Source organism: Montipora foliosa, unplaced genomic scaffold, assembly GCF_036669935.1.
Source record: "Montipora foliosa isolate CH-2021 unplaced genomic scaffold, ASM3666993v2 scaffold_458, whole genome shotgun sequence".
Classification (NCBI taxonomy): domain Eukaryota; kingdom Metazoa; phylum Cnidaria; class Anthozoa; order Scleractinia; family Acroporidae; genus Montipora; species Montipora foliosa.
In genome coordinates, this window is record NW_027179765.1 from 17,501 (window position 1) to 40,000 (window position 22,500).

At 38.8% G+C, this 22,500-nt stretch overlaps 2 protein-coding genes and 1 long non-coding RNA gene across 10 annotated transcripts in view; 1 reads left to right on the forward strand and 2 right to left on the reverse strand.

The window, feature by feature from the left end:
* Positions 1-2,639: 2,639 nt before the first annotated feature.
* LOC137989384 (uncharacterized) lies at positions 2,640-3,796 on the forward strand. Its single transcript, XR_011120879.1, has 3 exons — positions 2,640-2,797; positions 2,959-3,016; positions 3,644-3,796. It is a non-coding gene; the product is annotated as an uncharacterized lncRNA (long non-coding RNA).
* Positions 3,639-19,742, reverse strand: LOC137989382 (neuronal growth regulator 1-like). Of its 5 annotated transcripts, XM_068835202.1 has the most exons (8): positions 19,521-19,739; positions 16,233-16,606; positions 14,173-14,551; positions 12,348-12,608; positions 10,863-11,135; positions 10,029-10,325; positions 8,283-8,588; positions 3,639-3,776 (listed from the first exon to the last, which is right to left on the reverse strand). In XM_068835202.1, exons 1-8 carry the CDS (start codon positions 19,579-19,581, stop codon positions 3,772-3,774), a joined length of 1,956 nt encoding a protein of 651 aa, XP_068691303.1. In that variant the 5' UTR covers positions 19,582-19,739; the 3' UTR covers positions 3,639-3,771. The 5 variants fall into 5 exon arrangements, with proteins under 5 accessions (XP_068691303.1, XP_068691306.1, XP_068691305.1 ...); XM_068835205.1 differs by lacking the exon at positions 8,283-8,588 and having other exon boundaries at positions 3,649-3,776; positions 10,174-10,325; XM_068835204.1 differs by lacking the exon at positions 8,283-8,588 and having other exon boundaries at positions 3,649-3,776.
* A 1,431-nt stretch (positions 19,743-21,173) lies between these two features.
* The window catches only part of LOC137989383 (proto-oncogene tyrosine-protein kinase receptor Ret-like), an 80,811-nt gene continuing 79,484 nt past the window's right edge, over positions 21,174-22,500 (reverse strand). For all 4 annotated transcript variants that reach the window (XM_068835206.1, XM_068835207.1, XM_068835208.1 and 1 more), the window contains one exon: positions 21,174-21,311. In XM_068835206.1, the coding sequence (XP_068691307.1) occupies positions 21,255-21,311 (57 nt within the window). In that variant the 3' untranslated portion in view covers positions 21,174-21,254. The remainder of the gene's footprint in view (positions 21,312-22,500) is intronic.

Below are 22,500 nucleotides of genomic sequence, written 5' to 3' on the forward strand. Positions count from 1 at the left end.
ACTAGAAGCGAGGCCAATGACAATTTGACGAAGGCCCTGCCTGGAAGACCACCAGCATGTGGAGTCTGTTTTGACATAAGGTATGTTTGAGGCTAGCTATTTTGTTGTGTTCTAAGATTTCACAATCCTAACCTTCCTTGGTTCTAAGATAAACCCTCAGACACTTGTAAACATATTTAAAACCTATTTTTTTTTAGACTACAAACAAAATGATAACTAATTGTCCCTTTCTTCCCTTGCAGTTCATCACGTGATCAGAGCCATAGTACATATATGACTACTAAGACGGGAGAGGCATATCTTTGTCTCAAGCAGAGCAATGTGGTAGGCATCGGTGGAGCATCAACCGGTGTGGGATTGTTCACATTGAAAGAAATACCTCCCAACACGTTTGTCTGTGCTTATGCACCGACGGCTACCTTACGTCGCAGTCAACAAGATGGGGATTACGCAATTGAATTGACAATTGGGGGTCGACGCATTTCAGTTAATGGCCAGGAAAACACTTTTGAAATTGGTCTGGGAATGTTCGTGAATGATGGAACCTTTCCATTCAGTTCAGTGCCTGGAAAATTCTCACGACAGGTAACAGGAAGGATCAATTGTGAATTTGCCAAAAGGGACAGTGAAGTGTGGATAAGATCGACAAAAGCCATCAAGGCAAAGCAAGAACTTCTGGTACAGTATTCCCATGACAATTCATACTGGAACTCGATCTTCTCTGCCGAACAACTGGAGAGGGTTAAACATGCCCTCACCCAGTGTGGTTCCCTTATTCATGAGGCAGAAGAAGCCATTTGCCATGTTGAAATTTAGTTTGTAACTTATGAAAAGATGTTGAATTGAAGATATGTTAAAGTACATGCTATTCAATGAAACGGTAATCTGACATATGAAAAAAAAAAACAACAGAAATTCCGGCCAGGAATTTGGTCGGTGTCATACCAGCCACATTGCTGGGAAATTCCTGTCTGTAAACCATAAGTTTTGACAGGTGTGCCTGAATAGAGCTGTTTTGCTCCCTCGACAGAGGTATTCATGGCAGCAGTTTTTAAATCCGCCAAAATGGTTGCTTAATAGCCTTAAGAACCCATTTTGCTGGTTCCAAGCCCAGATCAGAAGGATGAGGAGAAACTGCAATACACCAAGTCAGAAATTACCCTTGCTAAACATTACTTTAAGTTCTACTATGGCCAAAAAATCAATTTCAATTTTTATTTGGAAGTAAGTTAACAAAACAGTAATTGACCCAGGTTTTAAGCTTTGATCTTCAAAACAACACCTGTTTATTTTACCTGGCATGTTCCTATTTAATGTTCTACCATAACTAACTTGAAAATGTTGAGAGAGCTGGATTGAGGAGAAAATGACGTCAAAGGCTCAATAGTTTAAGAATGCAATGCATGTGTAGGTGGCTGAATTTATATGGGGATATCATTTGGACCGCATCTGTCACAAACTGTTTGAAATGAAATGAAGGATTGAATTGTGCAATCCAATGGACAAAACTGCATGATGCAAAAAGTCAAATGGACAATGAACAAAATAGCTAGCCTTCTTTTTTGCTTTTTTTTTGTTTTGGATTTTAAAAATATCATCAGTCATTTATCCTCTGACATTACATTACATTTGATTTCAAAGTTAGTCAAATTGTCAATAGCCAAGCTTTTGTAAAGTAATTCATGCCATGAAGCAATCTTTTCCAAAGTCCTGATGCAGGTACATAAGACGATTCGGTGGCTGGATTTTGCTCTCGTCGTTTAAAACTTAGGTGGAAATCCCAATAACGTGCAAAAAAAGTGATTTATCCAAACTTACTGCGTCACACGTGCTGTAGTCTTGCAGTCAGATCGTGGAGAGAAAAGGCACTTCACGTCACCATAAAAAATCAAAATGAGCAGTCCTTCTTGGATCAAATCATGTTCCTTTGCTAATGTCATTCGCATTTTTCCGAGTCCAGTGGAAAAGAATTGCACTGTAAAATTAAAGAGTACATATGGTCTCCGCCCTTGACTGCGAAGCTTTAAAGACACCACGCTTTCCGGAAATTATTTCCGATGCGTGATCGTGTGTGTTCGTCACTCCTCGTGTACCGATAAAAGAGTATTATAGTCTTAGATTTTCGAATTTACCAGGTAAAACTGTAGAAAAATCCCTTTTGAGCCCTAGAGTTCTCTTCAGCGGTGTGGTGTCTAGGCGACGTGATAGCGTCATGTGCGATGTGTCATCGGCAAGGATTCGTCACTCCTCGTGTACCGATGAAAGAGTATTATAGTTTTAGATTTTCGAATTTACCAGGTAAAACTGTAGAAAAATCCCTTTTGAGCCCTAGAGTTCTCTTCAGCGGTGTGGTGTCTAGGCGACGTGATAGCGTCATGTGCGATGTGTCATCGGCAAGGATTCGTCACTCCTCGTGTACCGATAAAAGAGTATTATAGTTTTAGATTTTCGAATTTACCAGGTAAAACTGTAGAAAAATCCCTTTTGAGCCCTAGAGTTCTCTTCAGCGGTGTGGTGTCTAGGCGACGTGATAGCGTCATGTGCGATGTGTCATCGGCAAGGATTCGTCACTCCTCGTGTACCGATAAAAGAGTATTATAGTTTTAGATTTTCGAATTTACCAGGTAAAACTGTAGAAAAATCCCTTTTGAGCCCTAGAGTTCTCTTCAGCGGTGTGGTCGTCTCTAAGCGACACTAGAGCTCCCGGGAATAATGCCCATGTGATCTGGTTTTCCCGTAGTAAATCTAGTCAATGTCGGCCAGGAAAACGGAGATTTTTTCAAGAGGCAAAGTCAAGGTAAAATGATAGTGAGATTATTGCATTCTGTGTTCTGAGGTTAATTTAGTGTGATCATTTTGCTAAGATCGGTCAACCGCGCTTTGAGATATGTTATTAAAACGCACTTAGGCCATCGGAAATCTCAAGCTCAATTTATATTTTTCGGTTCTTTCCCGCAGATGAAGACTTGCAGTTGTCCACTTCGATCGATCGCTGGGAATCGCTTCGCAATAGCATGTGAGTAGTGCAAGGTCTCATAACACTGGGTAAAGAACATTGCCGGTTGCTTTATTTGAACCATTCATCTTACCGGAACAAGGCATACATAGAATGTTCGTACAGATGATCAAATTCCCTTAGCTCGTGAAATATGCGTACACAGCCATTTGTTATTTGGTTCTATAGTCAAAGAAGGTCAAACCTCAACTTTTGTCACCTCCTTCTTGATTTCCTTAATGTTTCCCCTGAGAGAATAAGAAATGATTTGATTCAAGCGATACAATTCAAAACAAGATCATAGGAATGTTGTATTTTCTGGGTGGGACAAGAGTGACATAGACCTAGTTCACTGCCTTAGATTACTGTCACAAACAGGTTACATGATATCAAACTTGTGCTTTATGTGGACACGAGAAAGTGCATGCCAGATTTTGCTGGCTTTTTGCTTTGCGTTAGTTATTTTTGTTGGGTGTTGTTATTTTTCATTTAATTTTTGAACATATGAAGTCATTAGACAACAAAGTCAATTTAACTTGGCAAGTGGTACTCAATTCAGTTTTTCTCTTCATCAGCTATAGTTCAATGTATTAGGAAAATAATGCCTGTGATATTTATTTCTGACAATTTACATAACTTATTTTTTAGCAGACGCCATGAAAGGGTATCCAAGAACTTTGCCATACAAGCTAATTAAGCACTGTAATGTTTTTTGTTCTTGTCTTCCTTTTTCCCCTTTTTTGTCAGAAACACAATATCAATCAGTGGTCCTTGATTCAACCTGTTAAAAAAAAAAAGATATATTGTGGTTCAATGTGAAATGTATGTGTGTGGAAAGGGGGGGGGGGGGGAGGGAGGGGTACAAAAAAACCTACAGTTCAATGTATTGAGGGTTCGCAGAAGGTGACTCAAAAGGTGACTCTGAAGATGTCTTCTGCTCAGGTTGTCGAAACGCCAGTCAATGTCATCTCAAACAGTCCTTCTCAAGAGTACACTCACCCAGACGATCATACTTTACTTAATTATGAAATACATAGTGTTTATTCATAGCAGTTTATATTATAGTGTATTGAGAAAATAAAACTAAAAACGACATTAGTTCAAGAAGCTCTGGAAGGTGGCTAGCCTACCTGCTGATTATGGAAGGTTGCAAGGTACAGGCTTCAGGGTTCACATTAAAATCCGTTATTTAAGCAAACTTAAGTAGGGTTTACATAGTAAACCCACTTAAGGTGAAAAATAACCACAAATTAAAATAAAAATAAAATTAAAATTAAAAATAATCACAATTTACATAGGGTTCACTGTAGTTCTATCTGCTAAACCTTACTTGAAGAACCCCTGAAGGCAATTTCTTCAGGGCTAGAATATTCCTTCTTCAGTTTGCAGGGGTTAAAGGATCCTTGTTAATTTAAGCAACCATTAGTAGGGTTTATCATATAAGGGTTAAGGAGTTACTCACAACAAATGTAATAGGGTTCAGCAAAGTTCCATGACATAACAGGATTACCCGGCAATGGAAATAACTTGGTTTCACAATCATCAACTTAAAAAAAAGGTAGGGTTGGGGTTAGGGTTACCGGTAGGTTTAGGGTTACGGTTACGGTTAGGGTTAGGGTTAGGGTTAGGGGTACGGTGATTTCTCTGGGCCTTAATTAAGCTTATCAACATTTTTTACGTCGATCCGAAGTGAGTGATCCGAGTTGATCTGATCTGATCGGACTTTTGTACCTGCCTATAACAGAAAGGCCTGGTTTGTCAGGGGAAAAAAAAACAATGTCTTTCAAAAATTAGGTGGCATGCTACCGTTGTTGGTGTATACTATTAATAAGAAAAAACTGTTTGATAGCTTATCAAAGACAATACATGTAATATTATAAGTACCGGTACACATATTTGATTATGAGGCTAAGCTTGTCTAAAGGATTAATGCTGCAGACTGAGTTTATCTGATGCTTCTTGAATTTGTAAATTTAATTATTTTGTATTCTATTTCATGTTTGCAATAATGTTTTTTAACATAGAGGATATTACATGGCCATGTGGAGATACCTAATCGCGAACAAGTGAAATGTTTTTCAACACCAGAAAACAAATTTCATATAGAAGCAGCCACGTAATATTCTATTTATTATATAAACACCAATGAAATACTAAATCATTTCACAAAAGGTATGGAAAGGTGCTATTTTCATATGTAACCATAGCAACAGTGATCTTTTCACATGTGAAGATATCATGTTTTCGCACAAAAGCTCACTTGGTATTTTATTGGTGTTTATATAATAAAGGAAACTATTAAAGTGTCCCTGTGACTAAAAAAGAGATTCACTAAGTGACCCAAGTTTTTCTTGAAAGAGCTGGATCGAGGAGAAAATGATATCAAAAGCTCGCTAGTTTGAGAATGCAGAATTAATATGCAGCACAGGAGTTTTGGGCTTTCAGACTTTTAAACTCGTGCTTTGCATGTATAATAAGCTGCATTCACACGCTGAAATTTTAAGCTAGTGAGCCTTTGATGTTTACCACTTTTCCCTTGATCCAACCCTTTGAGGTCCAATTGGTCAGTTTTGAAAGTGAGTGCTGGCAGATCGTGAAATCAAAAACTTATGCTCACAGTAAATGGCCTTTGGATAAAAATCTAAACTCAAAATTTTTCCAGTCAGGTGTTAAGCAAGCACTTTCAAAAACTGAAGGAAAAAAGGAAGCAACCTTTTTTATCACAGGGGCACTTTCAATCGTATCATGCAAATTACTGGGAATTCATATCTTCTGTGTTTATGAAATCACACTATCTAAAGTCCTTTCATTTTTTTGGCCAGTTAAATTCAACTTTCTCAGATCCAGGGAATATTCTAATGATCTTTTCTTTAAATGTTAATTGGGTCAGAAATTTGGAAATAATGGTATCCCTGCTGAATGGGTCAAAAATTCTGAACCCTTTTCCTTCCCTGTTGAAGGGGGTCAGAAATTCTGAACCCTTTTCCTTCTCTGTTGAAGGGGGTCAGAAATTCTGAACACTTTTCCTTCCCTGTTGAAGGGGGTCAGAAATTCTGAACACTTTTCCTTCTCTGTTGAATGGGGTCAGAAATTCTGAACCCTTTTCCTTCCCTGTTGAAGGGGGTCAGAAATTCTGAACACTTTTCCTTCCCTGTTAAATGGGGCCAGAAATTCTCAACCCTTTTCCTTCTCTGTTGAATGGGGTCAGAAATTCTGAACCCTTTTCCTTCCCTGTTGAAGGGGGTCAGAAATTCTGAACCCTTTTCCTTCTCTGTTGAAGGGGGTCAGAAATTCTGAACACTTTTCCTTCCCTGTTGAAGGGGGTCAGAAATTCTGAACCCTTTTCCTTCTCTGTTGAATGGGGTCAGAAATTCTGAACCCTTTTCCTTCCCTGTTGAATGGGGTCAGAAATTCTGAACCCTTTTCCTTCTCTGTTAAATGGGGTCAGAAATTCTGAACCCTTTTCCTTCTCTGTTGAAAGGGGTCAGAAATTCTGAACCCTTTTCCTTCTCTGTTGAATGGGGTCAGAAATTCTGAACCCTTTTCCTTCTCTGTTGAATGGGGTCAGAAATTCTGAACCCTTTTCCTTCTCTGTTGAATGGGGTCAGAAATTCTGAACCCTTTTCCTTCTCTGTTGAATGGGGTCAGAAATTCTGAACCCTTTTCCTTCCCTGGTGAAGGGGGTCAGAAATTCTGAACCCTTTCCCTTCTCTGTTGAATGGGGTCAGAAATTCTGAACCCTTTTCCTTCTCTGTTGAAGGGGGTCAGAAATTCTGAACCCTTTTCCTTCTCTGTTGAATGGGGTCAGAAATTCTGAACCCTTTTCCTTCTCTGTTGAAGGGGGTCAGAAATTCTGAACCCTTTTCCTTCTGTTGAATGGGGTCAGAAATTCTGAATCCTTTTCCTTCCCTGTTGAATGGGGTCAGAAATTCTGAACCCTTTTCCATCTCTGTTGAAGAGGGTCAGAAATTCTGAACCCTTTTCCTTCCCTGTTGAAGGGGGTCAGAAATTCTGAACCCTGTTCCTTCTGTTGAATGGGGTCAGAAATTCTGAACCCTTTTCCTTCCCTGTTGAATGGGGTCAGAAATTCTGAACCCTTTTCCATCTCTGTTGAAGGGGGTCAGAAATTCTGAACCCTTTTCCTTCCCTGTTGAAGGGGGTCAGAAATTCTGAACCCTTTTCCTTCTCTGTTGAATGGGGTCAGAAATTCTGAACCCTTTTCCTTCTCTGTTGAATGGGGTCAGAAATTCTGAACCCTTTTCCTTCTCTGTTGAATGGGGTCAGAAATTCTGAACCCTTTTCCTTCCCTGTTGAAGGGGGTCAGAAATTCTGAACCCTGTTCCTTCTGTTGAATGGGGTCAGAAATTCTGAACCCTTTTCCTTTCCTGTTGAATGGGGTCAGAAATTCTGAACCCTTTTCCATCTCTGTTGAAGGGGGTCAGAAATTCTGAACCCTTTTCCATCTCTGTTGAATGGGGTCAGAAATTCTGAACCCTTTTCCTTCTCTGTTGAATGGGGTCAGAAATTCTGAACCCTTTTCCTTCTCTGTTGAATGGGGTCAGAAATTCTGAACCCTTTTCCTTCTCTGTTGAATGGGGTCAGAAATTCTGAACCCTTTTTCTTCTTTGTTGAATAGGGTCAGAAATTCTGAACCCTTTTTACTTCTCTGTTGAATAGGGTCAGAAATTCTGAACCCTTTTCCTTCCCTGTTGAAGGGGGTCAGAAATTCTGAACCCTTTTCCTTCTCTGTTGAATGGGGTCAGGCTGATGGTGTAAGATCATATATTTTGTCGAACTAATTTTAATTTTATTTGTTACACAGTACTTTTACACAATGTTACGAATGTTATGCAGTTAAGTTAAAAGTTGGCAACTTTGTTTTAGAGTTGTTGATTGTCCTATTGTTGCCTTTTATGAAGAATTTTTTATTTATTTATTTATTTATTTTTTGTGTATGATACGCCATTGAAATTAGCATTAGACCACGCCAAATGAGTATTTTTTTATTGATCCTGTATCAAGCGGGCGTTTCGTTAAGTCTCGAGGGTGGCCTTTATATACAGGTTCGACTGTATTTCACGATTATTCTACCCTGTTCACGTCCAATAATACGGATGAATTGACCTGTAACTGGATGGGTACGAGCGGTTTTAAAGTCAAGATAGAAAATGAACGGTTCATGGTTTCAATCTTACGTTGTCGTCAAAGCCTAAATGTTTTGAGACTTCACGTTGTTGTTTTGTGGAGTACGGCAAAAAAAGGAAAAAAAAGTCTAATAACATCGTACCTCTTAAAACAGTGATTTTGGCAGCATTGTCCGGGTCAGTGAAACTTTGACCAAATTTGTTCCATGCTGTCACCATAATTTCGTAAGTCCTACAGCAGTTCAAGTTAAGAGGAAATTTTGGTTCTGTCGTGTTAATCAGGAACCACAAGCCGTGGGTGCTACGGTTTGTAGCCAGTTCACGCAGCCACAAGGTATAGGCAGTTATTATAGCTCCACCGTCAACATGCGGAACATCCCAAGAGACTTCGAAACGTGTGACATTGATGTAAGTGATCATGAAATTTACTCGTGGTACGCCTGGGCAACCTGTATCACCAACAGAGGGAAAAAAATGTTTTTTTTTTGCCTTCGGATGCTTGAAAACTGTGCCAAAAAACAATCTTTTCAAATTTAAGAATACGACCTGTGCTTATGATGATGACACACTTACGGAAAACACATATATTATTTGCAATTGTTTATTAACCATAATTGATTTTTATTATCCAACTACTCTGCTAATATAAGTGAAACCAATGTTAGTTTTCTCAATTAATCTCCGGTTTTTAAACTATTATGATTTTGTTCATTTTCAAGCACAAAAATAACTAAATTAGCCTAAGCCTTACGCCACCATTTGCCTGTTACTATTTATGCAATGGAGGACGTTTCCGGTGTTTCTATAGCCTCATCTAAACACGAGGGGGAGGTGGGACAATTGGAGATAATTTTGCAAACCCGAGACGTAGTCGAGGCTTTGCATAGAGGTTGAGAATTCTCCCTATTCCTTCAAGTGTTTGGATGAGGTTATGCATGGAAGCACGGGAAAAATTCCTGTATTGCGTTTATAAAATAATAATTATGTCTCAAAGACAATTTGACAAATGAAGTAAAATGCTGTTTTTTTTCTTGTTTTTTTGTTTGTTTGTTTTTTTTTCACTTCTTGATTGAAACAGATTTTCTTGATAAACCGTTTATCAGATGCGCTTTTTGTTTGGCTGGTAGGAAATATAAGCGGCGCTTATATTTCCTACCAGCCAAACAAAACGCACATCTGACAATACATAACCAATCAAAATGTGTATGATGTCACAGCCGTGTTTCCATACTCTCATCTAAACACAGCTATTGGCCAATTAGAGTGAGCGCACTATCCTAATTACCCTTTAATTTGGAAGTCAAAACAAAACCAATCAATGTAAAAGAAAACCCCACGTTAAAAATATGGCCATTTCATCGCCAGAAATCGAGGACATTTTGCTCCCGCTTTCATTGGTCAGCTGATTATCTTATACTGCAGAGGGATGAAAACAAAATGGCGGCCATGACTTCGAAGAGATCAAGGGAGGGACAAGTTCCATACAAAATACTGAACGAAATAAATTATTTATAAAGCTGTTGTCCTTTAATTTGGAAGCCAAAAAATACCAATCAAATTTTCTATTGCTATGTCTATCTAGAATTTAGAATATACTCCACGTTAAAAAAAAAAAGGCAAACGTTTGTGTACAAGCGTTTACTACTTAGAGTATGCAACATCAGTTACATGATGAGCAAATACTGAAATCTCTCGCCATTGACCTACTTATGACGTTAGCCTCTCTGCTTTTCATGTAAATCATTCTCTTTTAATGTTTACAAAAAAACTGTAAGGACGTTTGAATTAAACGAGGTCAACTATTCACTTTCCCCCAAAGGGCTGGTCACTAAGAAACTGTAATATGACCTATTGGTTTATATCCCCTGGTTATAAGAGTTATCACTCACCTTCGTTCAGCATATGCACCTGTTCTTCCTCCGATGCATTGCTTCGTCCAGCTACATTCATTGCATGCAGCCATAAACGATATCTGGTTCCCTCGGTCAAATTTTTAACGATGACATAATTACTCTTTTCCTTAAAAGGGATTACCCTTATTTCTGTTGACTCTGTTGATTCCTGGCTCATCCTTAACACGTAACCTGTGATTGGCGTGACTTGGTAAACAGAGGCTACTTCCCACGTGATTTTCAATGTCTTGTAACACAATTTCAGGCTTTTTATCACTGGAGGTTTTGGTGGGTCTGTGTTAAAAATATATATATTATGAATTATTAGTATTATCATTATCTCAATTCTGGTGTATCCCACGTCGGTGACAACTTGTGTCACGAATTTCGAGCTGGACAGTTGAAATCCTCCTTTATTACAAACCCTATACTCACTGCCAAGGGAAAAATAAAAAATAATAATAATAAATCAATAACTGAATAAAATAAAAGGGCCACAAGTCTATAGCACAAATCCGCAGGAAGAAATCAAAAAATAAGACCAACTTGGAAAATTACGTATCAACGTAAAACTGTCCAAATTTTCGCCATGGTAACTGGGTGTAACTATCGAGATAAATTTGAAATGCGCGGGAAAAGACACGACAATTATCATTGTTCGTCTCCTCGTTATATTATTTTATGAGTACTGAGGATTATAAAATAGAGATATCATAATGAATAGTATTACAATAAATGTGGTGGAAAGAGATTCCTGGTACCTAACCAGCTGCATCCATGGACGTAGAAAACCGTTGTGATGATGATAAAATATGTCAATCAAATACTCACGTATTGGTTTGACAATAAAGAACCTGCTTTCATCACCGATATCATTATGAGCTGTACACGTGTAGTTCGTCAAATCCAAAGAAGAAGTGATCGTCAAAACACTGGTATTGCCACCTCTTCTTACATCAAGTGATCTTTTGCTTCCCCAATTGCCCGAAGTCCAGGAAAATTGAGCCGGTGGATTTCCCACTGCGGAGCAGTTAAGCTTGGTTTTGTGGCCTTCCCACCATAAAACAGTCTTTGTACCCGAAGGGTAAAATATCTTTGGGGCATCTGAAGCACGACAAATTAAGAAAGTCAGCCGATGACTTGTCATCATGGACTAAAAGTATGTATTTTATTATGCGGGAAGATCCTGTTGAAGCCTCATGAATTTTCGCAGGCTTTTAAAATGAGAATTGAGGTAGGTGCGAGGGGGGTTTGTTCCACCTGATTGGGTCTACTTTGTACATAAATTTTGTCTATAGAGCTGGTGACCTGAAGACATGTTGGATTCGACAAGGTTTTTTTTTTTTTTTTTTTTTCCGCAGGCCCTAAAAGGCGTTATCCATGTAAGTTAATACACGAATTGAGTAATGATATTTAAAATATTGCAGGAACTTGATCCGTTATCTTGGATTCTTAGGTTTTTTTTTTTTTATACCTGTCAAAAATAACCTAAAAAATATTGGCTATACAATAGCTACTTAATGATAATGACAACGACAATGACAATGATAATGACAGTGACAATGACAATGACATTGACATTGACAATGACAATGACAATGACAATGTTATTGTCATTGTTATTGTCATGACAGCGACACGGACAATGACATTGACATTGACATTGACATTGACATTGAAATTGACATTGACATTGACGTTGACATTGACAATGACATTGACATTGTCATGATACTGACACTGGCACTGAAAATGACAATGACAATGACAATGACAATGATAATGGTAGTGATAAGGATAATGATAATAATAATGATAATGATAATGATAATGATATTGATAATACTGGGATAAAAGTTATGTACAATAAAAATGGTACTATTAATTAAAAACAATAATAACAAAAGTAATGTTCCAAAAAGAAGTGAGAACCATGTACAAAATTAAGCACATATTTCTTGGAGCCAATTGGTCCTTGGTTTTGTGGCTAATCAATCTTGCTTTTACCAGCGTTGACAAGAGTGCCAGCTTATATTACTTTTACACATTGTGTGAGAGACTGCACTCTCCATAACAGACCTTGAGAGAACCTGGGTTGTAGAGCTCAGGCATGCGTAGGTTTTGTTTTTTTATGATATCAAGGAATAATGATCATATGCATTATTGAAATCTTACCACACATTAATTCCCAAAGTTACTTTCGATAGAGGCTTCATATCAAGCTGAATGTATAGTCCACAAGCTTTAAAGGAGGCTCCGAAAAGAGAATCGCTATAAGAATTAATTCCTCCTCATTTACCGTACAATTTTACTTACATTTTACTTGAAGTGGCATTTTGACACTGCAGAATCGAGTCAAGAAGAATCGCAGTTGATAGAATGCACAGCATTTATAAGACCCTGCATCAGTTAACGTCACATTTTGGATATGAAGGTACTTTTCCCTTTGTTGACGAATAAGTCTTTCATTTATTAACCAGCCTATTTGCGGCGTCGAATTTCCTTTCACTTCACAAGCAAGTAATAATTCTCTGCCTTCTTCTACAGCCTCTCGTGATCCGACTATTTTAGGACGATCTGTCAAAAAGAAGAGCTAGAGTGTTTGAATTCCGCAGCCGCGACGCTTAAAGTCAATGGAGAGATTAAACATCACGTTGACGGCAAACGGCAAACGTCGGACTACAACTTGCGTTTTTCCAAAAATGAAAGAAACTCGTTTGATATAAGCTCATTTCTTGCGTGTTAGTAGCAGGTATCAAGTACCTTTTCAAAAGAGAAAAGCGAGTTAGAATAGCATAATTTTCATGCTTTTATGACAAGCAACAGCCCACCGTTTTGCGTTTGCGCGAAACGGAGCCACGCACCGGTAGCTAAGTTGGTTGAGCATCGGGCTGCCATGGGGAAGTTCGCGGGTTCGAGTCCCGGCCTGATCAACAGTAAGGATGTTAAAATAACTGAGAATAAAGTGCTGCCTCTGTTATTTCATCTGGAAATGGTTACAATTTCAAGTCTTCTATAAACCGTAGGCCCCGTCTCACAAATATCTTTTATGTTCATAACGTTCCCTGTGGGGTGTTAAAGAACCCAAACACTATTCGAGCAGAGAAGAGGATGAGGTCCCCGATGTTGTGGCTGTCCTGTTCCTCCAGCAGAAGCGGTCTATGACTCGGTATTCAGCCGTTTTCATATATCGTGCCTCAAGGTATTCCCTCCCCACGAGTTTTTGGTTGATTCCATCCAGAGCCGTATTATGGTTTCATTTATGTCCCAATTCCTGGGAAACTTTTTTTTCTTTCGATAAAGAACACATACATTCAAAATTGATTTAAAATGCAAAGGAAACGTTTGCGAGCCTCTTTCAGCAACCATAGACAACAGAGCTTCAGTCTCCCATACCGTAATTACTTCGCAAGCACCGAGTTACAACCTCTGCCCCTTAATGTGATCCAATCCCCGACGCCCGGGAAGACACTGATCCTCAGCTTCCTGATCCCGAGGACAGAGTCAACTATTTTTGGTCCGCCCGGCAGAGGAACTTAAAGTTTCAGTTTTACAGGTAAATAAGACACATTATATTGGTTAAATAGACCCAAGTCTGCCTTGTCCCTCATTCACTTGCATATTCATCGGCGAACCAATGAAGCTTTAAGCCTGGTTTTCCCTAGTGATACTTAACATAAGTAGCTTATGTTAATTGAACGAATGTCGGCATAAGCATAAGGAGACGCCATTTTGTTGAAATGCTGAGACGCGGGGAATCTGGAGCGAGTGTTTTAATTGGCCAGACTCCGCCAGACGCACTAAATGTCCTTGTGTTTATGCCATGTTTCGTTTTCACACGACATAAGGGGAATGCAAGCTCAAGCGCAAGCAAAAGATAAAGATAAAAATGAGATCATTCTGCTTGTGCTGGGCCATTTTCCCTGTAAAATGAGAGCTGTTATGATTGCACTTGTGCTTGTACATGTACTTGCGAGGCTGGGGAAAACCAGGCTTTATATATATTCAACTCGGTCTGCACATCCGAGCTAAAATGTTCTTCCGGAACAAAACAACTAAATTACTAATCAACCCCATTGTTGGCTTTAAAGGGCTTATCTGCTTCTTGTCTTTTAATTAACTTGTTAAACTCACAACCTACCTTTCACATAAAGATACACGTCAGACATACGAGAGTCAGCCACAAAATAAACTTTGAAAATATATTTCCCGGCGTCCTCAATAGTAACTTTTCGAAGTTTAAAAGTAAACTGTCTGCCTCTACCATGACGAGTATTGGTAAATGATACATCCAAACGTTTGCTATACTCTGCATTTATCGTAGTCTCGTTGCTTTGTATCTTCCAAATGATAGTCGCCACGGAATGCGAGGACGTCTCCCGACTGAATTCCACTACTCTGGTGTCCTTTTTATCGCTAACCCTGTATTCCCAATGGAACTCAGTCTCTTGTCCAGGTAAAACAATTCTGTCATGAGGGACTCTAAATAATTCCGGGAAGTGTAACTTCACAGGGCGCTTCTGTGTAGGAGAGAGCATAGGTGGTTTGCAAATCTCTAGAGAATAACGTCACAATGGTAAAAGAAACAAAGGCAGGTGGACGAAGAAAGGCATGTACTAAAACCAGGAACACCGGAACTCCCCAGAACACCGGAACACCGGAACACTCCGGAACACCCTGGAACACCCCGGAACACCGGAACACTCCGGAACATCCTGCAACACCCCGGAACACCGGAACACTCCGGAACACTCTGGAAGTAACCCAAAATCCTCAATTTCGCTAACTCTAGGACTAATTAAGGCCTAGGTAGGCCCAGTGTTAGCCAAATTGAGGGGTTTCAGTTACTTTCAGGGTGTTCGGGTGTGTTGCAGTGTTCTGATGTTCCTGATTTTAGTACATGCCACGAAGAAAAAGGCATGCACTAAAACCAGAAACACCGGAACACTCCGGAACACCCTGGAAGTAACCCAAAACCCCCAATTTGGGTAACCTTAGGCCTAAAAGCCAACTTAAGGCCTAGCTAGGCCTAGGGTTACCCAAACTGCGGGTGTTCCGGGTGTTCCTGTGTTCCGGTGTTCCTGGTTTTAGTACATGCCCGAAGAAAATAAGTTTAATGAAAGATCCGCTTTTTTCGTACACCAACGTGGCGGAGAGAAACGTGAAAGCGTTACATGAGTAACATGAAACATGAGTTACACGTGAAACAATAGAGCTGCGTCCTAAAGGGATCCAATGAAATTAGAGGTTGTAAAGAGTTGCGTCCTATCTCATTATAAAAGCATGGAAATCTCTTATCCTAATTCGTCTCTCTACTTTTGAGAAGTTACGTGATACGTGTACCTAAAAAGCAAGAAATTACTTTTTATCAAACAAGTTCAAACTTCAGACTGACGCTGTTTGCCATTTACCGTAACCCCGATGCCAAATCATTCTAATCAAGGGTAGTCTTGGTGTAATTCTTTTTTTTTAAATTAATAATATGTTTCTTTTATACAGCGCGTGGATGTATTGAAAGGTACCTTGTCACCTCGGGTAGAGCAGGTAAAATTGTTACTATTTGGCGTATGCTTCTTATCATTGTTATCCGTTTAATACTATTATTATTATTATTATTATTATTATTGTTATTATTATTATTATTATTATTATTGTTAATTAATTAATTTTTTTTTTTTTTTTGGGGGGGGGGGGGTAATTTTTCAGTCAAAGAAAGACGGCAAATGTAAGTGAAATAGCTTCCGAATTTTACCAGCGTCTTGCTCTTATTGAAAACCCTCAACGAGAGCATGTTTCGCGCTTACGCATACTGAATTGTTTTTGCCGGAACATCATAGAATTTAACACCCAATTAATTATCTTCTTTCTAATAATACTTTTGGAGGCTATTTCAACTGATAACTGAACGCGGTTAGGATCTACTCAACGCAAACGGCCCTATATTGGAAACAACACTTCAGTTACTGTGTAGCGTATCAATCAGGTATTGCATTGCCGTTGCTAATACAAAGGGAATCGTTCATAAAATAAAGTTACAGTCTACCTACTTTGCCACCAACGTCCTCCAGGTTAATACAAAACCAAACGTTAAGAGAATTGTGGGAGAATCTTGTAATTATCTTAAAATTTAAATGACTAATACTTTTTCACTACTAATTTCTTAATAACCACTGGGAACCTCTTACATGTACGGAACCTCACCTTAACAGTAAGAGTTATCTTAGAAGCAATAGTTTTCCCAAAGCCTCCGACCCCAAGTTCACATCCATAAGATTTGCTATCGGAACGCCTCACGTTGGTCAAGGTAAACGCAGCATATGACTTAAAATCTCCAGTCCAGTGTACTCTGTTTACAAAGCTTGGATAGTTCTGTCTAAGGTCGGGGTTTTCGACTGGTTCTTCTTTTCTGTTAACAGTCATTAAGTTCACGCTTGTGAACTCGTTGTCCCAAAGACCAAAAACAATTTGATCCAACCTGTCACCCGAATCAAGACGAAAATCCCACTCAAAGGTAAAATTACGGCCTTCTTCTACAATCGCCTTTGGTTGTCTTGCTGTGATGTGTTGCGCATGAACTGTTACAAAAATACAAAGCCAATTACTCAAATATCTCTCAGGGATGACGGAGCTGATCCACTATAACTTTTTATTGGGCTACAACCATTGCAAAATGTCAAGATTGTCATACACTAAAGACAGCTTTGTTGTTTGCTTAAAGTCAGTGCTAGCCATGAAGACGTCTCTCAGATGTAACTGACACAACGTCCCCTCTTGTTCCCCAAAGATTTGAGCATGATCTTGCATTCACACAATCAGTTGTGTTGCGACCCTTCAATCAAAAATAGCCCATTTCCGAGTTGCTGCATGCCTCGGTTTCAAAGCGAGTCCTGGTGCACAACCATTCAAATGAAAATGAGTTGCGTATTCTTATGCAAATCAAACTCATTCCATTTTAATAGTTGAGCACCAAGACTCACTTCGAAACGGAGACAAACATCAACTCGGAAATGGCCTATTACATGAAATGTTGTGACTCTCTTATAAAAAGAAAGCAGCATCACTTTCCTTACTTAAAATCATCACTAAATCACATCCCACAAATAAAACAAAACCCATTATGAAACGTTGTCCCTCTGATATTTTACCATAATCTTGCATCAATTGATACAATCTCTAATAACAATGCACTCAAGACCTGTGCTTGGAAGATTTGAGTGCCTTGCCATTTGATCCCTCTTTTATACTTAACGTTACCTGAAATTTGAGCATCAAATCGTTGTTTTCGATGTTTCTATTTTCTCAGAAATGTTCCATCGGAAGGTCCCTCTTTTGACTCCCCTTTTGTGATTACCGGAACGGAACTTCACATAAAGTGTCACACAATTTTACGCACTCTATACATTCTTGACTGACAAATTTGTTCCAAGCATGGGAGAAAAACGACTCAAGTATCGTAGGTTCCCTGGGCTGGTGTCAAGGACAAATACAGTGTCTCGTTTTCTCGGGCCGGAAATATCTCTTAACGGTATCGACTGTCTCTTTGTTGTTAGTTGTTGATAGCAATCTTGGGCAATTTATTAATCTTGTTTGAATGACCTCCAACAAAACCAGAACAGGAAGCCACCCCTTTTGTAGCCTGCGAACGCAGACGTATTTCCGGCGGAGAGAAACGACCGCCGGAAATACGTCTGAGTTCGCAGTACCCCTTTTGTTGTGCGTCTTCGAATTTAACCAAAAAAAAAACAATAAAGCTGTTTTTTTTTTTTAACTGAAAAGTCCGCTGTGCTTCCTTAATAATAGTTTTATTGAGAATCAGGCCATAACAAAAACAATATTCTTATATTTCCAAGAAAGTGGAAATGTTTTTCTTTCGGATATAATTACTTCTGCTTTCTGATCACTATTGATTGCGAGACTTCAAGAACTGCCGACGATTAATACACTTCTGAGTCTTCAACAGATAAACCATTACGCTTTTTTTCTAAAATTGAAAGCCCGTTGCGCTTGCTGAATATAAGGTTAATTACTGTTCGAAGACCGCTGGTAACATGATATTTTTTCGTGTGTAATATTTCTAAGAAAATGCAGATGTTTTTGTTTCAGATATAATTAATTCCTTCCGCTTTCTGTTTGCGTGACATAAATGTGTACAGGAACTTCCTTGCTCGAGCTGTTTTTAGCAATAGGTGAAAACATCCGCAAATTTAGATGTAGCACCTTCCAAAACACACAGAAAGTGCAGATACCCATAAGGAAGTTGTTTCAACGAAAAGAGATCACCAGGCTTGTCGTGTTTCTTCAATAGCGTGCTTGTGATCCCTTGTCACATTTGTACTCAGTGAAATAAGAATTCTGAATGAGATCTTCTTACTCTTACTGCTGCGACCTGGAAAAATGCCCAAAAGGCAACCGCCAGGCTGTAGTGTGGACATAAATCTACTAAATGAAGAGTGTAAATTGTGTACTCCTTTTTAATTTGTCTACGAATGGTGTGTTATTTCTCGGAAAACGATGTCACGCACTTACTGTAATTTTACCAAAATATCCACCCTATCTTTATTACGCAACTTTAGCACTTGGGGAAAAAAAAAGACATTGAAAAGAAGCCTGCTACAGTCCGTTCTTCTTCTCATACATTTTCGGTATTGTACAGTTTACTCCCATCGCCATAAGAATCCTAACCGTAACAACGGAATGGGGATCCAAACTGCCTGGCAAAGTGATTTCGGTACTTCCGCCTTCTGCGGACCTTAAAATAGTAATATCTTATTTTTCATTGCACAGCCTAGAAAATACTATCAGCATATAGAAAAGGTATTTTATTTGTTGACATCCACCAAAATATACCAAACGAATCACTAACTCTGAAAGCTTTGATGAGTCGCTTCCACTTAAATATTTTGAAATAACGGGCCGTTTAAAATATGGCGCCCCTCCGTCATGTGGTGGAAAGGATCAAAGGATTTCTCATTAGCTTCTTTTGTTCGTCCACCAGCAAGTGTAGACTACATCATGGTTATCTGTGCGTCTAGAATTTGTTTGCAAACCATCTATAACTACCATACAATTGGCCTGGAGAAAGAAGCATGTTAATGTCGTTCGGGTCCGATTTTCCATAATAACTGCGAAGATGTTGTAGGGGCCGCACAAGAGGGAACCGATTTTTATTTATTATTATTATTACTATTATTTTATTTTTTATCATTTCCAAATAAAGTGTCTTCTACACCTCGGTAATATTTCTACAGAAAACAGCATTTTTGTAAGGCCTCCTAAACGGTAACTTCACTAAAATGATCCTTTCAGCGACACAGTGTCAAAACACAGACGCAATCGATATACGACGGTTAGTCACAACAACGCTCCTGGAGTGTTAAACTTCAACACCGCGAAATTTTAAATTTTCTCTCTAGAAACACGTATCCGCCAATTGTAAGTCTGTAAAGCTATTAGAGCTAGTACAAACCGATGCTTATTATAGTTGCCTACCTCCAATGATGAGTTGTCCGATCATATATATAATCAATCTGCTACGCTTATGAAAAGCCATTGTTCCTAAGCCACCTGTTCGATCGTTTCAATAAATATTATTTGAAAGCAAAAGAAATTGTGTCACAAATATAGAAACTGATCGCCTGTTCCCCAATTCTTTCGCTTTGCTTAGAGTTGCTAATTTTGAAATTAGTTCATTTCTCGGAAGGACCGATTTCCAAGAAATATGTCACTATCACTTGACCATATCGAGGGTCGAGCTCATCGAGGTCAGCTGCGCTAACCGCTAACCAGGTACTGGGTTTCAATTGGATCGCAGGCTCAAGCCAGGTTAAATAACTGTAAGAATAACCCAAATGGATCCATAAAACAAAAAGCGTCACGAAACCACTAGCCTGCATTGATTTAAGTACTAATAACGAAGAGTCCCGTATGTAACCTGACTCTTACGGGCCAAACATTAACCAGTGTAGCTAGTTGCATAAAATCATTTATTCTCTGAAATATTAAATTTATTTATTTTTTTTGTTTTCATCAATTTGGCCCAAGCGACTTATTTTACGAAATCAAACCAATTTATGACTCTGATCGCATCATACCCTGAAATTAGACGCCTGGCTTTTTACTCAAGTTTTGAAGCAACAGCTTTTCAGAGTAATTAAATAGAAGTAGAAGAAAGAGACGAAGCAGTTGAACGAAATTACGGATATCCTGGCCGAATTCTCGAAAACTCTTGGGAAAAAATGAGCGAAAAAACAAAACAAAACAAAACAAAACAAACTAAAACAAAAAAAAAAAAAACAATAAATGCAATCTTCTCCAAGACTGTTTATAACGGAAGTGTTAATTCCCCAGAAATACATTATACGCATCAGGGGCTTTTCGGGTTCAGTAAATATTGCGTTTGCAACATTCTTTGCCTCTTGATACTGTTTTTACCTATGGAATGGTGATTTTGACGTGTTTGATCTAGCAATGTGGATATTGGTACGCGATTCTTGGAATAAACGATTTTTAAAGACAACCTTACATGTGATAGTTTAGGGTAAAGATTAATGAATCGAACATTTCCTCTACATTTCATTTAATTCACTTATCATATAATCATCATACGTCCTAATTTAAGTCAAATTAGTCATGAATCAATAATTGCAGAAAATGAAACTCGTAATATGCAAAATCCCTTACTCTTAGTAATGTAAGGCAGATTATTTGGAAATCCTCATTAAAGTATTATTTTACTCTTCAATGCCAGGGAATCACCTCCTCTTTAATTATATTAGCTCGCTTTAATATTAACCTGAGGCCGGTTTTTCGAAGCCTGGTTGGCGCTAACCGTTGGTTAAGAGGTATCAAGACTTATAAATTTCCATGGTATTTAACGCTAGTCAACGCTAACCAGACTACGGGCAACCCGCGCTTTAAAAGCTTGTCAATAACTGAAACCAAAAATAATGCTGTGCGATTTGGGGACATACTGTCCTGAATTGAAACGTTTTGCACGGCCTCCTTCTTTATGCTAAAGAAAGGAAAAAAACACTCAACAACAACAACAAGCGAAACCGAGAATAACATTCTCTTAAGAAACTACATTTTCAAGGTGTATCCTACACTGCCGGTATCTCACTAATATCTCATATTATGGTATTAAAAGTGTCAACGGAATAAAACGAGAATTCTCTTCCAGTTAATAATTGTTCCACGCGCATCAATCCTTGAGACACTGATCTTCTAGCAACTGGATGGCAGTACATTTTCGTAGAAAAGCTCCTCCAGGTTGACGTATTCCTAAACAAAGGAACAAGCAAATGAGTTAGAAATTAGCCACCGAAAGCCTTCTTTTCGTTATGTAAACCCCAATGACCAGGCCCGGGTTGCTCGAAGCATGGTTAGCGCTAACCAACGTCAAACACCATGGAAACCTACAGGTTTTCACACCTCTTAACCAACGGTTAAATGGCCACGCGTTTTTTCCACCTGCTGGCTTTAAGGTGTTTCCGTGTCCGGCTCTAGTGCATCGCTCTTCTCTCTATATAGTGTTGATGTGTAAATGTTTTTGTTTCCATTCCAGTGCTAAATATATGCCACGGTGGCCTGGCTTGCCAACGCGCCCAATTCATGAAATATCATTGTTGTGTTAGCCCAGTTGAGTAGCGGAGGCAAAAATGGACACTTTCGTGTTTTTTTTTGTAACACGGCATGTCAAGTGCGGATCTAGCAATAGGAGAAGGGGGCATTCTCTGTCAGAAATTTTGAACACCGTAAAGGAGACCAATCTGGGCGTGATCTTGGCTTTTTTGACTCCTAAAAGAGACCATATTTAGAATATATTCTTATATTTCTTCGCATACAGCTTTAACGAGACTTTCACGAATATATATGATGGCGTTTTGCCCAAAACATGCCATTTGAGACCATAGTTAATGCATGGAGATGGTTAAGAAACTGGATAAGTTCCTTTGTTTCATATTTTTGTCCATATTTTTGACCTTGAACCTGCACTAAACATGCCTTTTTTCGAGAAGATAACCAATCAAATTCTTCGATTAAATTATGCGCAACTATTTGCGAACCTGTGCGAAGCGAAAACAAAAGATTGTGCAGGGTCACGGTCAATTCAACATCGATTGCAACATTGTTCTCGCTTTTGAAAGTTCTAAGGTTTCATAACCAGTCCCTCGATTAACTATGTTGAGACAAAGATCTGAAATTTCTACCCCTAAGCGAGACTAGCATCCCACTTGAATAACCTACTTATTCCGTTTTTTTGTTTTTGTTTTTTGTTTTGTTTTTTTGTTTTTTTGTATATTTGTATATTTAACCATTTGTATATTTAACCATTATTAATTTGCATATTTAACCATTATTCTGGAATACCCTGCGAGCAGAGTCTCTTTCGATCTTCCTAGATAGATCGGGATGAGGAAAGTAGACTCAGCCAGCCGGCTCGACTTTCTTTAATTTGCCGCTCATCCAA